General features: G+C 42.8%; 1 protein-coding gene across 7 annotated transcripts in view; it reads left to right on the top strand.

Annotated features, from left to right (window-relative positions):
• The first annotated feature begins 1,394 nt into the window (after positions 1–1,394).
• The window catches only part of LCORL (ligand dependent nuclear receptor corepressor like), a 73,065-nt gene continuing 58,167 nt past the window's right edge, over positions 1,395–16,292 (top strand). For 3 of the 7 annotated variants that reach the window (XM_052682803.1, XM_052682805.1, XM_052682804.1), the window contains exon 1: positions 1,395–1,656. In XM_052682803.1, the coding sequence (XP_052538763.1) occupies positions 1,509–1,656 (148 nt within the window). In that variant the 5' untranslated portion in view covers positions 1,395–1,508. The remainder of the gene's footprint in view (positions 1,657–16,292) is intronic. The other 4 variants (XM_052682807.1, XM_052682806.1, XM_052682809.1 and 1 more) reach the window with 3 other exon arrangements.

Genomic DNA, 16,292 nt, shown 5'->3' with positions numbered 1-16,292 from the left:
CTCAATCAGCTGTTCTACACAAGTGATGAAGTTTACTTCTATGAAAACTGGTCATTCATATGATTTGTTTTTTGGGTGGTCCTGTGTGTAGTCAGGCATTGGATCTGATGATTCTTACGGATCCTTCTAACTTGAGATATTCTACGGTTCTACTAAAAAACTTTATAGAAAAAAAAATGTAACTTATCATCTGCTACAAAGGCTTTGTTCATTCCTGTGAAAGCAGAGCCACTCCTCCTGGCTGCATTCTGCAGGCAATCTCTCAGCATGTCTTTCACCCCCCAAAACACCTCCAAGGATTTCTGAAGGAAATATCCACAAAGCTCTGCACAAGAAGCAAAAGCACAACAGATTTTCAAAGCTCATCTTGTACCCAAATAAATGAATGAATTTATAATCTCTCCTACAGAGGATATTGTTAGTTTGAGATGGATGCATTCTACTCAGATACAGATGCATTCTAGTTCGCGTGGGCTCTGATTATGCCTTTCAGGAGTTAGCTTGGGCTCTGCTGTTTCCCCGTGGCAGGGTGGGCTGTATTTGTTACTGTTTTGAAGTCCAGTGCAAACAAGACACAGGGCGCTCACAGATCTGAGGTAAAGGCGGGAGCAAGGAGGCTGCTGCCTGCTAATTGCTGGCTGATGAGGGAAAAGCCAGCGGAGGCAACGGGAGTCTTCGTCAGTCTCGTAATTGGCACGCACTGTAACAAACCGCATTACTCTCCAAAGCGGCAACGTGCGCAGGGAGTGCTCTGAACGGGAGAGTTTAGGGGAGGCACGCAGGGAACACCTGAGGAAACAGCACGAGCTCCATTTTCCGCGTTCAGAGCTCTGTGCTGTTCCGTTTCTGCCAACTTTTCAGCCGTTACCAGGACTCGGCTCGCTGCAATGCAGCGTTGGGCTACGGGCGAGCTGTGCCCGGGGTGGGGCAGCGCTGACAGGGACAGAGCCGCGACCAACAGCAGCTCGTCAGTTGAGAAAACTTTGAAGTCTACTCTGTGAGCAGCTCTAAGAGACTTCATGGGAAGGCGTAGCGTTGTGGGTGCGTCCCCTCCGAAGTGCCTAGGGGTGGTCATCATTTTGCCGCCCCCCGCGCCGTCTTCCTCAGCGGACTACAACTCCCGGCGTGCATTGCGGCCCGGCCGGGCTGCGGCAGGTGGCGCGCTGCCTCACGGGATTTGTAGGCGGAGGGGCACCGAAGGGAAACGGAGTGGGTGGAGGAGAAGTTGTCGCGGGGTTACTGGCGGCCCGGTTACCGAACCACGCTCCGCTGGGGCGGGGAGGGGTCGAGCCCGGAAGGCGGGAAGGTGCAGGAGGGCGTGGCGTCTCGGGGACACGTGTCAATCACTCCGCCAGGCGGCGCGCGCGCTCCCCGCCCCGGATGCTGAAGGGGGGGGGGGCGCGGGTACGCGCTCGCTGAGGCAGGAGGGGGGAGTCGGGGGAGCGCGCGGCTCTTCTGGGTGGCGCGCGCGCTCGTATGTAAATGAGCGGGCGTGAGGTCAGAGGCAGATGGAAAAGGGAACAGACAGAATGGCCGCCGCGGCTCCCGCTCCTCCTGCCGCCGCCTCCCAGTGCCGGAGCCCCCGCTGCACGGCGGAGCGTAGAGGAGTCCGCCGCGAACTCGACTCCTGGCGGCACCGGCTCATGCACTGTGTGGGTAAGCGAAGGGGCCGCGGGAGGGTTCGCCCGGCCGTGGTGCGGGGACGAGGGGCGGGGGCGGGCGAGAGACGAGGGGCTCCGTGTGGGAGAGGCGAGCGGACGGCGGGGGAGCCCGAGCGGGAGCCCTTGTGGGAGCGGAGAGCGAACGGGGTGGAGGAGCGGCTCCGTGGGGCGCCGAGGCGCAGAGCCGCCCCCGAGCAGCGCGGGGTGGGCGCCGCGGTTCGATGGGGCCGCTCAGTGCCTCCCTCGGCCGCCGGCCCGGCCCGCTCCCCGCTCGGCTCCTTTTGTCTCGGCTCCGCGCCGTTTGCGCGGCTGTGCCGCCGGCCGCCCCCCTCCTCTTCTCCATCGCCGCGGCGCCCGGGGGGCGGGGGGCAGGGAGCAGCCCGCGCGTGGCGGTGTGCCTTTAAGAGGGAGCCGCTCTGCACTGACGGTTGGGATTTGAAGTTTTCCCTCCCCCCTGGAAGTTGTCATGGCGACGGCACTTCTCCCCTCGCTTCCCCAACCCCCCCCCTTTCCCCATCTTCACTCCGGGGCTGCCCCGGTGCCGTGAGGTCCCCCCCTCACGTGACAGCTGCACGGGAGGGGGGGGGGAGCGAGTGGGGGAGAGCGGGGCTCCGGCGGCCTCTCGGCGCCGTTCCCGCGCGGTGCGGCCGGGCTCGGGGCCCGGCGGGGCGGGGGCGGCCGCTCGGCTCCCGGTACCTGCGTGCCGCGCCCGGCAGCGCTCACCGCGCGGCATCCGGTACCGCCATCTCCGCTGGGGTCGCACTGAGCTGTGGGGCTTTTGTTGTATTTATTTATTTATTTATTTATTTTGGTGCGTAAGCACTTGGATGCTTGGGGCTGCGCGGTTGTATCGATTCGACGGAGCTCTCCTGCTTAAGGAAACAGAAATCACTGATCTCGAGATAGCGTTGTCCGCGTCACTGACGTACGGTGACAGCTGAGCCCAGGAGCGCGTCTCGGTGTAACCGAGAGGCACCGGGCAGTGCCCGGTGCGGCCCCGTGTGCTTAGGGCACGGCCGATGCTCGCGGGCAGGTACGCTGCCGAGGATCAGCCTTGTCCTCTTCCTTCCCACTGCTGCTGCTCTGTGGTAACCTGGTGGCTGCTCCGTGTGTGGTTTGGAGCGGTGCTACGCACCTGTTATGGCACCTGTGGGCGTTAAGGCACCTGTATGTACTTGCGCTCTTCTTAATCCTTCAGGTGGAATGTGGTATTCCTTAGGAAAGGAAGCCTATTTCCATATATATATATACGCATATATACATATGTTAGCAAAACCTAAGGAAAGATCGTGGCTTAATTAGAATACATAGGAAGAGCTTCCTGAGTGATGTTCTAGTAAACTGAAATCTGGTGAACTGATCTCTTGCAAGTTAATATGAAGTAGCCACTCCTCTGCTTCCATCTCACTTGATGACATCTCAGATTTAAATCTAAACTGGAATCCCAAAAGGCTGCTCGATAAGCAGAGGACTTTGAGCCGATAGGAACCTGCTGCTGGGTGCGTTCAGGGAACGCAGTTGCACCTGATCGGCGCATGCAAGGGCTGCACGGAAATGCATTGAGTGCTCCGTGAGATGAAGCGTTGCTGTAGATTGGGACCTCTGCTGGGCAGGCGTGTTGTGTTTGAGGAGCTTCTTCCAATTCATTTTAGGTGGCTCTTTTGTTGGGATCTGTTAAGTGTAAAACTGGAATGTAATTACTTACACTTCTCATTGAATCCTTTTTGTTATCACTTCATGCTCTTTTATTCCAGTCAAAAGGTGGTGACTTTTTAGAGTATAATTTCTTTCTATAATTGTTTTGCAAAATTCAGTTGATAGAAAGGAGCCCTGTATTATGTGATTAGTGGGTGCTATGGAGGAGGGACATGGGCTATGATTTAATAGTGAGGAGCTCTCCAGTAAGAGCTGTGCCTATGGAACAGCCTGTGGCTGAGAGCCCAAACAAAGTGGTGGGAAAGCAAGTAGTCAGGGTAATGGAGTTAGAACACATGCTTAGAAATGTTATGTCAGTGCTTGCAAATTCTGTAATGTTAACTTCTAGATTAGCTCTAATTAACTTTAGAAACAGAAATGTTCAGTTAGTCTAACTCAGCAAAATATTCTTAAAGCTTTTGAAGAGTCTTGCCAAAATTAGTGTTGTCTGGAAGCTCTAAAGGAGAGGGAAGCGGTGGATACAATTGTTGATATAATTTATTTGGCATAACGTAGAGGCTTTTCTTCACTCTTTTTGAGAGTTTTACCTGTATAGCAAAGCAAGATGAGTGGTATGGTCAATAGTCTCCAAGCTCTTTAGCTAGCTTCATGTCAAGGAGAAGGGAGTCTTGTAAGTTATTCTACCCCTCATCAATTCTTTTTTGTAAAAATTGATGAAAGGTGAGGGAGCTTCATGGATTATGATTTGTCAAACATGGTTAAGAACTGAAACAAGAAAGTAGAACATATCATCTGCTGCTTGCCCTTTGAATGAACAACTTTGTTTTGATGTCTTGAGTCATATACCGTATTGATATCAATTTGATGATTGCATTTTGCAGTATGGTGTTACTTGAGCGCCTTGAAATCGTTCGTATGTGAAGGGAGCCTCATCCACTTGCTTTATGGAAATGCTAAACTGAGTCAGCGATAATCCTTCCAAGATACTGATTGCCCAGCTTGAGACTAATAGTCAACAGATTGTTTGTATCCCCAACAGCAAGATAGAAATAACTCGGCTGTCTGAAGTGCACTGTTTGCTTGAGGGTCAGTGACAGTTAGAGACCTCTGCTCCAAGGGCTCTGTTATTGAATAGTGTTTTCTTTGTTTGTCAAACCCTTATTGCCGACGTGAATGTTTGCATGGGTTTAAGAATTAAAAGCTTGTTTCTTGCCAGGGTATTATGTTAATTAGTGACTTGTGGAATATTACTTTATGTCCCAGGTTTAAATGCTCAAGCACTTGAAGTCTTGAAAAGAGAAACATTGATAAAATGTTACTGAAATTACCAAGAATTCTGTTACTTGATTTCTAATGTATTTGAAAGTACGAAAACAAACAAACAAAAAAACTTCTTTGTGTTTTAATTGAATGGAATGTATTTACATAAATCCTAAATAGGTATGCAGTATGAAATGGTTGTTGAGATGGTAAGCTTTGTGCACGTTGTGCTGAGCAGAAAGCATTCCTGACATGCCAAGGCTTCTCCTTATGGATGTGCCTTACTCCCAAGTGCTTAGCTCTTACATTACTCAGAGTTTAAAGCCAGATGCTGTAACAAGTCATCTGTGGATCTTGATTCCGTACGTCTTGTGTGTAATACATGCTAACAAGTACTCTTTACTGGCGTGGTTACGGGTAAGTTTTGTCCTTAGGTATGGTCTATTTTTACATAAGTAGCAAAAAGAATAGCCTTATTTCAAGTTCTTATGTTCATGGAAACCAAACAACCAAGTTCCAAAGTGATTGATATGGAAAAATAATTTATGAAATGTGGGTCAGAATGGCTCAAAATTCTGTTTCAGTGCCCTGTGAGTAAAACTTTGCAATGTTACATTCAGTCCATTTGATTGAGAGGCTTTGCTATGGGGCTATAAATCTTGCTTCAGACTGTAGGCAGCCTTAAGAAGTAGGATTTATGCAGTTCTCCAAAACAGTCATTGACCTCACTGATCAATTTTACTGGAACCTTACAGGTGAAGTGTTGGCGGGTGTGTTGAGTCCACATAACTGCAATGTGGACACACAGAGCAGACCTGCTGATAGCTGGGCTGCATAAAGACACTATGGCACAAACTGGTGCTTTTTGTTACGTTATCACAGTATCTTATGCACAGAGTGCAGTGCTGTAACTTGAGACTTCTTAATGAAGAGTGCCAGGTAACTCCAGGCAAGGAAGCTGAAATTTTCTTGTTGAGGCCTTATGTTGTATTGTGAAAATGTGAAAGACTGTGAATAACCTTTCATTGTAGAAATTAAATATTTTAATAATATAAGCAGCTAATTCATAACAAATAAGTGCACCTTTATTTAGGGGGAAGGATAGAAGTTCTACTGATCTGTTGATGCAGCTCACATCTGACAGCAAATAGCCTTGCTATTGTTGCTTCCTTAGGAAAACTGAAAGCTGATGAAAACAGATTTTTTTCTGATTGTGAGATAGTCATCTCTCTTTCCTTCATTGTCACTTCAAACATTTTTTTTTTCCTGAATTAGGATACATCAGTGTATCTAATTCTGTTTGTTCTGTTCTAATGATTCTGAAGTTTTAGAGGTGGTGATCTGTTTTGACAGTGTTTGAATTTCTGCTCCAGCTTGTTCTTTTTGAACAAGTTCAAGTGCACTTCTCAGGAAAACAAATTCCCCTAAACAAGAGATTTGAAGCAACTGTGTTTTGTATTATCTTCACACTTGCAGCACTCCTGCATGAACTGTTCGTATCTTTGTTCCTACTATGTGGACAAGTGTTCTCACTTTCCCTGTGGCTGTAAGTACTGTGCAGTGTGCTATTGGCTTCTGCTGTTGTTTTATAGTGCCACTGCAGTTTTTTTATGCCAATGTAGTATCAGGTCTAATGATTCTACTGTACTTCTGTTATGTTGTGTCTGTCTGCTAGTGGTTGCTTTGGCCCTGTGCTCTTCACCTATCAGGCCACTAACAGATTGTACACAAGAGTGGTCTCAAAATGATACCTGCTTTGGAACTTTTGCTTCCATGGCATTCTACATTCTCTAAATAGCAAACAAGCTTACTACGGCTATAAAGTCATTATCCAGTATGAGCAGTAGTACTGGTTAGATTTTCCTGGGCTTCTGTCATGCTTTGAGCCACAGTGTGAAATTCCTAGTACAACTCCAGTGTAAAACACGTAAGAGTCTCAATCTGAGTGCTGTTTAAATGTTAGAAGGAGACTAGAGACGCAGGATATTGAAATCTGGAAGGGATCTCTGGAAGTCACTTAGTCAAAGCCACCTTTTTAAGCAGGGGTATCCAGAGAGTGCCCAGGGTCACATTAAGGCAGCTTTTGCTGATCCCCAAAGAGGAGACTTGCCTATGGCAATCTGCTAGTGCTCTGCTAGTGCACACAGCCCAGTTGCTCCGGTCCCACCATCATCTTGGTAACCCTCCTTTGAACTCTTCAGCACATCTGGGCCTATCTTGCACCGAGGGTTCCAGAGCTGGACCCAGTACTCCAGGTACAGTCTCACCAGTGCTTAATAGAGGGGAAGGATCATCTCTCTTGACCTCCTGGTGATACTTTGCCTAATGCAACAGGATTTAAGTTTAGACTGGAATCTCAGCACAGGTTCACAAGCAGTTATAGATTCTGTTAGGGGGATGGTGTCACGCAGGGACTAGCTCAAATTGATATTGCAGAGTTGTTATGAAATCACAATCTGAAGGTATAGTGAAATGCTGTCTTGCCTCATCAACTCCCATGGAACGGTTACTAGAATGGAGAAACCATAATCCTGACTGCATGGTCCTGCTGCTCATGTGTTTGTATCTGCATTCCATGGATCCCTGACAGATCTGCTTTCACTTAGTGCTTGGTGGTCAATTTGAGAGGAGCTATTAGCTTGCAAAAAAGAAAAAAAGAAATCTGAATGCTGGTGCTAGCATGAGGAGGGGTGTGATAGAAGCAGGGTAGATAACAGCAGAAATAAATCACTGGGTCAGTGTAGCTGCCTATGGCACTATCAGCTGACCGGCATGGAGGATAGTCCTGGACGTACCATCCTTATTTCCCACTAGATAGTCAGATTAAGAAAATATGGTTAGACCCAATTAGTGTATGTATGTCACTGGATGTTGATGCAGTGTATCATCTTTAGATGAGCTATCTTTAGATTAAAATGTGAGGAAAACATATGGGACTTGCTTTGCTTGTGTTGGAATATCTTTGTTTCAAATATATGGTGTTAAATGAGCTTCTCTCTCACAAGCCTTTTCAGCTCATCAGCTCCTCTCTCTAAGTCATTGCCTACTGCTGTCGTGTTTGTAAATATCTTACTTTTTTTTTTTTTTTTTCCAGGGGTGCAATATAAGAAAAGTTAGGATAGTGACATCCAGAGACTTAGTTTAAAAAAACAGATGGGGACAGAAATTCTCTGTATATCTAGCAGTAGATTTGAGATTATTTCACTGATCTGTTGTGGAACTGCAATTGTAAGAATATATGGAGCTTTTATGAAAGGCAAAACTGCCTGCTAAGCAGAGCATGTGGAGTGGAAGCAATGATTGAATTGTTTGCACTCAGGATGGAAGTGTGTTGCAGAGCATACAAGTAAATATACATGTCTTGATTAGCGTGGATAAAATCTGTGCTTGTTTTGTGCTGCTTGTATATAAGTGATAGCAATTCAAATTTGAAGTGTTCCTAGGAAGTGCTGTGATCTTTGTCTATGGTTTTAGGTGTAGCTTGAACTTGTGTATTGTATGTTCTTATACGGTAGCTGGTTATTTTTTGTGTGTCTGATGGAGAGCTGAAAAATTCAAACTCTGCAAGTCTTTCTGCATTATACATGCGAAGATAGTAAGAGTTTCTTAAACTGTAACTTCTGTAAACAAGAGGAGGTGTTTGTAATTGCAGTTCTGCTGTCAGTTTTTACTGAGCTGTCATTTAGTAACTGTAATAAGTGAAGCTACAAACTTTTGTTCTGTTCCTGATTCTGTTGATGCATAACAAAATTTCACTGTTATTTCTTCCTGGACTTATTGTACTTTCCTTCATGATTTATGTAGACTGGTATAAGGATTTATTCATTAAACTACTCAATAAGCTATATTGTGAAATTAATCTAGCTTGCAGCTAACCTGGCAAATGAGGGGGAAACGTTTCAGGAGAAAGAAAAAGGAAGGAGAGGTCAGAATTAGTTTAGCTTGGCTCAGATTCCTAAGCAGGTTTACTGCGTACCTGCTGTTTCTCCTGAGTCAAATATAAGTGGCTTCCCAGGAGAGAACAAGGCTGCTGATTTCTTTCTTTCTTTAACTGTTTCTTTTAGCAACTTTTTTTTTTTTTTTTTGAAGAGAGTTTAAAATGAGCCAGAAACGAAATTGTCTGAACAGCATCCTAATCAACAAGATTGCAGCACTGCTAACAATAATGCTGTTCTGCTTATCCTCACTTTGCGAGTGACTGAACTGATCTAACAGCCAACTGCCCTTCTGTTAGAAGTTGTTCTGGGGACCTACGATGATTTTTGTTGCTCTGATAAGTTTTCTATTGAGTTTGTTGAACTGGTTTGCTATGGTAATAAGCACTAGTAGCTGTGTAAGGGGAAAGCACAGAATCAGTTTGTCACGCTGATTGATTTATCAGATCAGCTCATGTTGTTAAGGAGCTGTATTTCAGTTACTGGCAAGTAGCCAGCACTCGTACTGCCTACAGCTACAATAGGGAAAATTAGTACCTCTCCCCCTTACCCACCCCTGCTTTTTTATTTCTCAGCTGTGTTATAGGGGTGTTTTGTATAGGTAGTTACAATGGATCTCTTCTTCTTGAATATGATTCAAGTATCAAGGCTTCAAACAAGGTTATTATTCTAACCTTTAGAGTTCAGTGTGTTTATGTGCAGTCTGGGGATCAGCCAGAGCGTTATAGACTTCACTAACTTAAACTTCTTTGTCCTAGCTAGGGCCTTGTCTTTCACATTATCTGTGTACTCAGAGGAAGCTTTGATAGGTTGGAACACTGATAGAGAACTGAATTTGAGTTTCATGTTTCACTATCAAACTCTTGAAAAATAGGATGGCATTAAATTTCATTGCCATATATTCTGGAGGAGACTGAACAGCTTCTTTGAGAGTGTGAAGTTATGTGATATATCTTTTTGTTGCTACCAATCTACCACTTTATCCTTCCATCTGCTAAAGGCATAGAGAAGCCAGGAAGAAGGGAGGAGAGAATAAGAAAGATGGATGTAGTGGTTCATCTATTTAATACTGTAAGGGAGTATATGATGGATTACAAAGAGCATGGGCTTCTGAATCTGCAGAATTGCACTGAGTGGTAAAGGTTGAATCTCCTTTTTATTGAATGTTGTCTGTTCTCAGAAGTCATATGAAGCTTAGATGCATGTGGCAAGTTGTCATGTTTTTGCCTCCACTTCTGGCACAAATCTCATTCCTATGTAATACCTTGGAACTGGATTAAGCCCTTCCTAGCTAAGTGCTTTATTTCTCCCAGAATTCTTCTGAGTTCTGTGTTGTTACTTTTAAATTGTTTGATTCTTAACATCCCTTTAGACTTGCATCTCTGTATCACTGTGTTGTACTGCAGGGGTGAGAGGTGGGTAAAGGTCACTAGGTGTAAATTTGTAGTTTATTTTTTAAGGCCTGTTGGTAAATGGGAGGTCGCAGACCTTGTAATCTCTTTGTTTCTCAACTCACATTCTGTGCAACTCAGTAGCGTCCTACTCTTGTAGTGTGGGGCATCCTAGCTTTTGTGGCGACTGGAGATCACTGGTATCTTAGGAATGTTTCTTGGGAGATAATTACTGCTTTGCTGTGGTGTATTCTGAAGTGCTACATGCTAAATTTGAAAATGCACAGTTTTCAGATGATGGTGCTTATCTTCTTCATTCCAAAAGTCTCAGCTTCTTCAAACCATCTGAGTTAAAGACTAGTTAAAATCTTTCACGTAAAGGGTAATAATCACCACTATCGTAGTTCTACTGCTTTATAAACCGGATTCCTAATTAGAGGGTGGTGAAATTAATCCATGGTTGAATATGCTACTGCTTTTCAGAACTTCTGTTGAAAAAGCTTTGTAGATCCTTCTTGTATTATTTGTCATGCTAAACAAAGCTACACCATTAAATTCCACATTAAAATACTCTGAGTATCTTTGATTGATAATATTGCTGCCGCGTGTAGTGCAGATTGTAGAAAGCTACTCTTTTGTGATTGGTAGATTGGATGCAGGTCATATGCTGGGGAGAGCAAAATAAGATCTACATGAGGCATACAGCTGCCTTAAACTGCTCTGTATAAAGTGCCAACTGTACCAAATTCGGTCTCAAAAGTTTGCTGTGCTACCAGCTGAGCAATGCAGAGACTGTGGACTTCCTCAGGCTCTGGTTTGTGTGCCTTCATTCTTATTATTGGACCTCCTGATATTTTAATCCTTCAACTTTTGTGAGCTGTTATTTCCTCTCTGGCTTCTTCAAATTACCAAATTGTTATCTTCCAATCCTTCATGTATAATTTATGATTTTTTTTTAAAAAAAAAAGTAATACTGACAGTTGTCTGAACAAAAAGTTCTCTTAGCTTTTGATTTTATACACACACACACACACAAACATACACACACTTTTTTGTATGGAGTATCCTGGTAATCTATTTGCTTTTAACTAAAAATGTTCTTACCAAGGTAATTTGTATCTTCCATCAGGAGGCTTCTGTGATATATTCCTCTTGAGTGTGTCGCCCGCTCAGTTTCTTCATTCAGGTACTGCTGCTAAATTCTTCACACCTCACTCAGGAAATGTCAGGCAATTGTGCTGCATCAAGAAGTGCTCTATCTTCTTATGATGGACTTCTGCATACTTGTCAGTAATCATGTGAAAGGGCTGAACTGTTCTTCCCTGGAAATTGATTCCAAACTCATTCTGGCTGTAAGTGTCCTCATTTTTAGAATAAATGTATCCCCCATGTGTATGTATTGTAGGAATGTTTTTATTTGGAGCTTTTCCTTATGCTTTCCCTTCCTATCTTTCCCTTTTTGCCTTCAATACTTATTTTTATTCAGATATTCTAACTTATTCAACATGGTAAAAATTGAGTATTAGTGGACAATGAGTGCTAATGACTCAAAAATTTGCTCTCAATGAATCCTTCTAATAACCCACCTGCATTACTCTTTGTCTTCCTTTTGTTTTTCTAGTTCCACATTGATTCTGTGTGTTGCACAAATGCCCTTCATACTTGACACTGTTTTGCCTTGAAAATGCCAATTCATTTATCTGTCCTAGCCCTAAGAGATGGATATGCTATCAGTCATATCTGATTTGTTGGCATAATCTCCAGCAAGAGATCTTTGTCACACAGACCTTTAAGGAGCTAACTGAAAATTCAACAGATTATTTCTTGTTTATCTAGCTGATATGTTCTACACTGATGCTGTGGGCAAAAAAGCTATGAGAGACACTCCATGTACTCTTGTGTCCATAAGGAAACTTAGTTGGTATGATGATTTTTCACTATTGAAACTTGCTGAATATCCCTCTTAATTGGTGACTTTAGAAATACTTGCCAAGGTTCAGGGAGGGATCGGCCAAGCCAAATTTTATGTGAAGACTTTAACTTGCTGCCTATCGTAACATTTTGAGAGCTGATGCTTGAAGTGACGTGAAGTCATTTTTGGTTCTTTAACATTCTTGGAAAAGGTTATAGAATCCTTAGGGTTGGAAGGGACATTTAAAGGGCCAACTTCCCTACAATGAACATGGATATCAGGCTGGCTCAGGTTGCTCGGAGCCTCTCCCCGCCTGGCCTTCAATGTCTCCAGGGTCAGAAGACACTGGCATCTTCTCAAAATCTCTCTTCTGTGGTAAGGGATCAGATTACTTTTTGTTTTGAGGAAACTGATGTTAACTGTGCTTCTTAAAGGTAGTAGAAAAATTACTTTGAGGGTTTTTGTTAACTGTTTATTCAAGACTTTTTATCAATATCCTAGGTAGGAACAACAGGCTGCGCATCTGCTCACTTAATCTGCTTCGTTAGTCCACCACAGCATTACAAGCCATCACAAACTCAGAAGCACCTGAGCAGCCTCTTCTACCACTGTCTGCAAGAATAGCCACTTGGTGATGATCTGGATGGTACACTTGAGGAGTTCTCCTTTGTGACACTGTGCTCCTCCACTTGCCCTCAGAGAACCAACAGACCTCATCAAGTGGCATACAGAATAATTATGAACTAAATGCTAAATTGCTTTGTCAATAGTAAATCTGTAATGCTCCTCTAGCCTCCTTCATTCTTGACCTTGTAGATCAGTAATAAGTGCTGTTTTGCTCTTTGTGGATTATGAGTGACCCTGACCTATGAGGCTTAGGAAGTTTGGTACCTGATAAGTAAATTCATGTGGTATTTTCCAGAATACTAGAACTGAGAACCTATATGATTCCTGTGGTGGTTTCCTCATTGCTGGGAATACTTACTGTAATTGTCATTCATTGTATTTTTTTTATAGAAACCCTAATCTTGTGTTCTTGACCTTTTGAAGATCAAGCTGGGCTTCTTAAGTAGCTCCTATTACCTTCCTAAATTGCTTCATTAACTGGAAAAATTAGCCTACTTAAAATCAGTTCAAAATGCTTAAAGTTACTGTTTCACATTGCTCGAGCCTTGCTGGAAGCAGTAGGATAAAACTATATTGGGTAAGAGAAACTGGGTGGATTTTGAATGGAACAGAGAAACTCGGTGGAGTTCTGTCTCTTATGATTCTTTATGATTCCTTCTGGAGAAAAACTAGCTGCTGTTTTGCTTAATGCTTCTGATTTGAATGCTTGACTTCTCAGCTGCTTAAACAGAGTACAGATTTTCATGAACTTTTGTTCAAGGAAGAAAATAGCTATGTAACCCCCCTCTCTATTTGACATAATATAAAATGAAAGGGTAACATTTCAGGTTTTTAAAAATAGGCTAATGAACTCGGATTGATTTTTCACTTGTAGAAATGCATGTTTTGTTCTGTTAAGTAGGAATGAGTGCTGCAATACTGAAGGAATGGAGTGTTTCTAAGATAAGTTTGTTGTCCACTGCTTTTATATCTATTCTCTTGTCTGGACTCCCCATGATTGAAGTATTAGAAATCCTCCCATTGTGTACTTGAAATAGGTCTGTTTTTCCTTGATCTCCCTCTTGCCCAGTCAGTTGTTAATAATCAGACTTTTATAAAATGTAGAAATTATTTACAGAATTGTTACGAATTTGACTAATTTCCAAAAAATTCCCAGAGTAGGTATGTGGTATCACTTGCTTGCTTCTTCATGGTTTGTGTTTCTCACTGGACATGACTTGTGCCATTTAATGATTGGTAGAAAGTTAACGAAATTTTATAGATATGCACTTATTGCATTTTACAACTTAAAAAACAAACCCAAAATTGAAGTAGCTGTTTAGCCTAAAATGTGTCAAATGCTTTAAAGCAAAAATAAGAGACCAATTCACTTCCTGTTCTTTTACGTTTGACATCTTTTCTGCCTGCCTAATGTAAAGTGAAAATTTGTATTCAAGGTCTTTGTTTCTCTATTTCTGCTTTTTCAGTCTGCAGTGCAAATTGAGAAAATTCAGCTTTTATCATCAAATGTTAAATAATTGAAAGTCTGTACGTGTGCACATATTCTTTTAGTTGTAATACACAGGTTCGGTAGAAGTAACTGTACTCCCTTCTAACTCCAAGGAGACTGTGATAAAACGTAGATTTCAGATTGGATGTACATGATGTATGAGTTAAGGTATGCTACCTATTTACTTAGAATGATGTTATCATTCCAATACAAGAAAGACAAGGATCTGTTATGGTCCAGAGGAGAGCCACAAAGACAATCAGAGGGCTGGAGCACCTCCCCTACAAAGACAAGCTGAGGGAGCTGGGCTTATTCAGCCTGAAGAAAAGAGGGCTGCAGAGTGACCTCGTTGCAGCCTTTCAGTACGTAAAGGAAGCCTGTGAACAGGAGGGGAGCCAACTCTTACAAGGGTAGATAATGGCAGGACAAGGGGAAATGGTTTCAAGTTCTGTGAAAAAGCTTCATAGGGAGTCTATGCATCTATATCAAGTTGAAGGAAGGGAGATTTAGGTTGGATATTAGGAGGAAATTCTTCACAGAGAGTGGTGAGGTGCTGGAACAGGCTGCCCGGAGAGGCTGTGGATGCCCTGTCCCTGGAGGTGTTCAAGGCCAGGTTGGATGGGGCCCTGGGCAGCCTGGTCTGGTATTAGATAGGGAGGTTTGAGGACCTTCCTGCAGCAGGGGGTTGGAGCTTCATAATCCTTTGAGATCCCTTCCAACTTCTGCCATTTTATGGTTCTGTGATGGGTTTCTGTGATCATTTCTTGTATGCACTGGGTGTGTTCAAGACCAAGTTTGAATGGACAGGTTAAACTAATTCAGAGTTCAGTAGTCTAACTGTAGCATGTGAGACACTTTCAGTTTCAACATCAAATTCTAGAAAATCTTGCAAAAAAGGAAACACAGTTTAACAATACTAAGTATTTAAATTGAATTTTTACATAGATAAGGGCTCAGTTCTTGTTGACCTAGTTGACATGTTGCCAGTTCCAAACTGTGTCTAATTTACCAAGCCTAATTTCATTTAGATGCAAAAATGATGGCTATGTGTGAAATTTGGGGAGGGGGGAGAGGGGGTTTAACTGGATCTTTGAAAGAATAAAGTTGAAGGTGCAAATACATGGCATAGACACCACAGAAGTGCTGTAGTGTAAGTTTATGACGAACATGCCAAATTAACTGATAGCTTAAAGGCATGTCACACTCATTGGTAAAAATTACTTTATGTCCAAGATTATTAAAAATATACAAACCCTGAACAAATTTATTAAAGATGGCATCAACATGTCTGGATATAAAAACTTGCTAGAATTTATAGGGCTTATGTGTTTACTGCATGATGATTTGTCACCTAGATACATGATTCATCTCATTCTACGCCAGCAGATAATAACTAAGTTGTATGAGTCGATTTCGGGGAACTACTGTGTGTGGTCTAGTTAAGGGGTTTCACACAACTGCAAACTCTTCTTAAGAGTAGAAATGAAATTTCTGATTACAAAGGAGTTTGATCTACACAGAGAAAAGAATGATTTCTCTTTTACTCATCATTTCAATTATAAAGAAATATGAAAGCTCCCATGAATTAGAAACTCAAAATCCCTTACTGAAGTCTGCCTGCTTAATTTACTGTCAGCGTCAGTTTCATGGATGGCTCCTGAGAGCCATAGCGTAGTGCAGAATCCTAAGTTTCAGTTTCTCAAGAGTTCATCAGGCTTTGAATGTTTTGAATTAAATACTTTTTTTTTGGCTCAGTGAACTTGTGTTTTCTGATAACTGTGCTTTTTTCCAACAGCTTTCCACAAGCTCTCCCTTTTTAGCAGAAGACTTTGTGTTTTTGATTCTGATAATCCAGGAAGTGTGCCAGACCTGTTCATTCATTCGTTGATTGCTAGACTTTCACCTAGATGATGGTTAGGTGCGTGGCACTGCAGAGTAGCAAAGCAGTGTTTGTGACCTGTTCATTGTTACTGGCTTGCTGCAGGCTTCTTCTCTAGGATGATTAAGTAAGCATCTGAATAGGTGTTTGTGTAGGAATGAAGTGTTTATTTAACAATCCTGAGCTTTGGGGCTGGATAGCCATCCTTTTCAGTTCTCTTGTCCTTCTTCAAATCATTATTAATAAGCAAGAACATGCTTCAAACACAGTCTTCTAAAGTAAATGGCTGTTTCTGTTTTAGTCTTGAGTAAAACTCTCCTCAAGCTTAGAACGGTTAAACTGATACCAACCACATAAGGAAGTTGCAGGTGTTTTTCCAAGCTGGACAGTATTTATTTATTTATTTATTTATTTTTTGCAGTGATATATTTAGTCTTAGCTTTCTTCTCTAAATATCCAAGCTACAGACTTGTAACCACCCT

The sequence above is a fragment of the Tympanuchus pallidicinctus genome, unplaced genomic scaffold (assembly GCF_026119805.1).
Source record: "Tympanuchus pallidicinctus isolate F22 unplaced genomic scaffold, pur_lepc_1.0 scaffold2, whole genome shotgun sequence".
Classification (NCBI taxonomy): Eukaryota; Metazoa; Chordata; class Aves; order Galliformes; family Phasianidae; genus Tympanuchus; species Tympanuchus pallidicinctus.
Note: the sequence above shows the minus strand (reverse complement) of the source record. Positions and strands in the feature narration are given on the sequence as shown.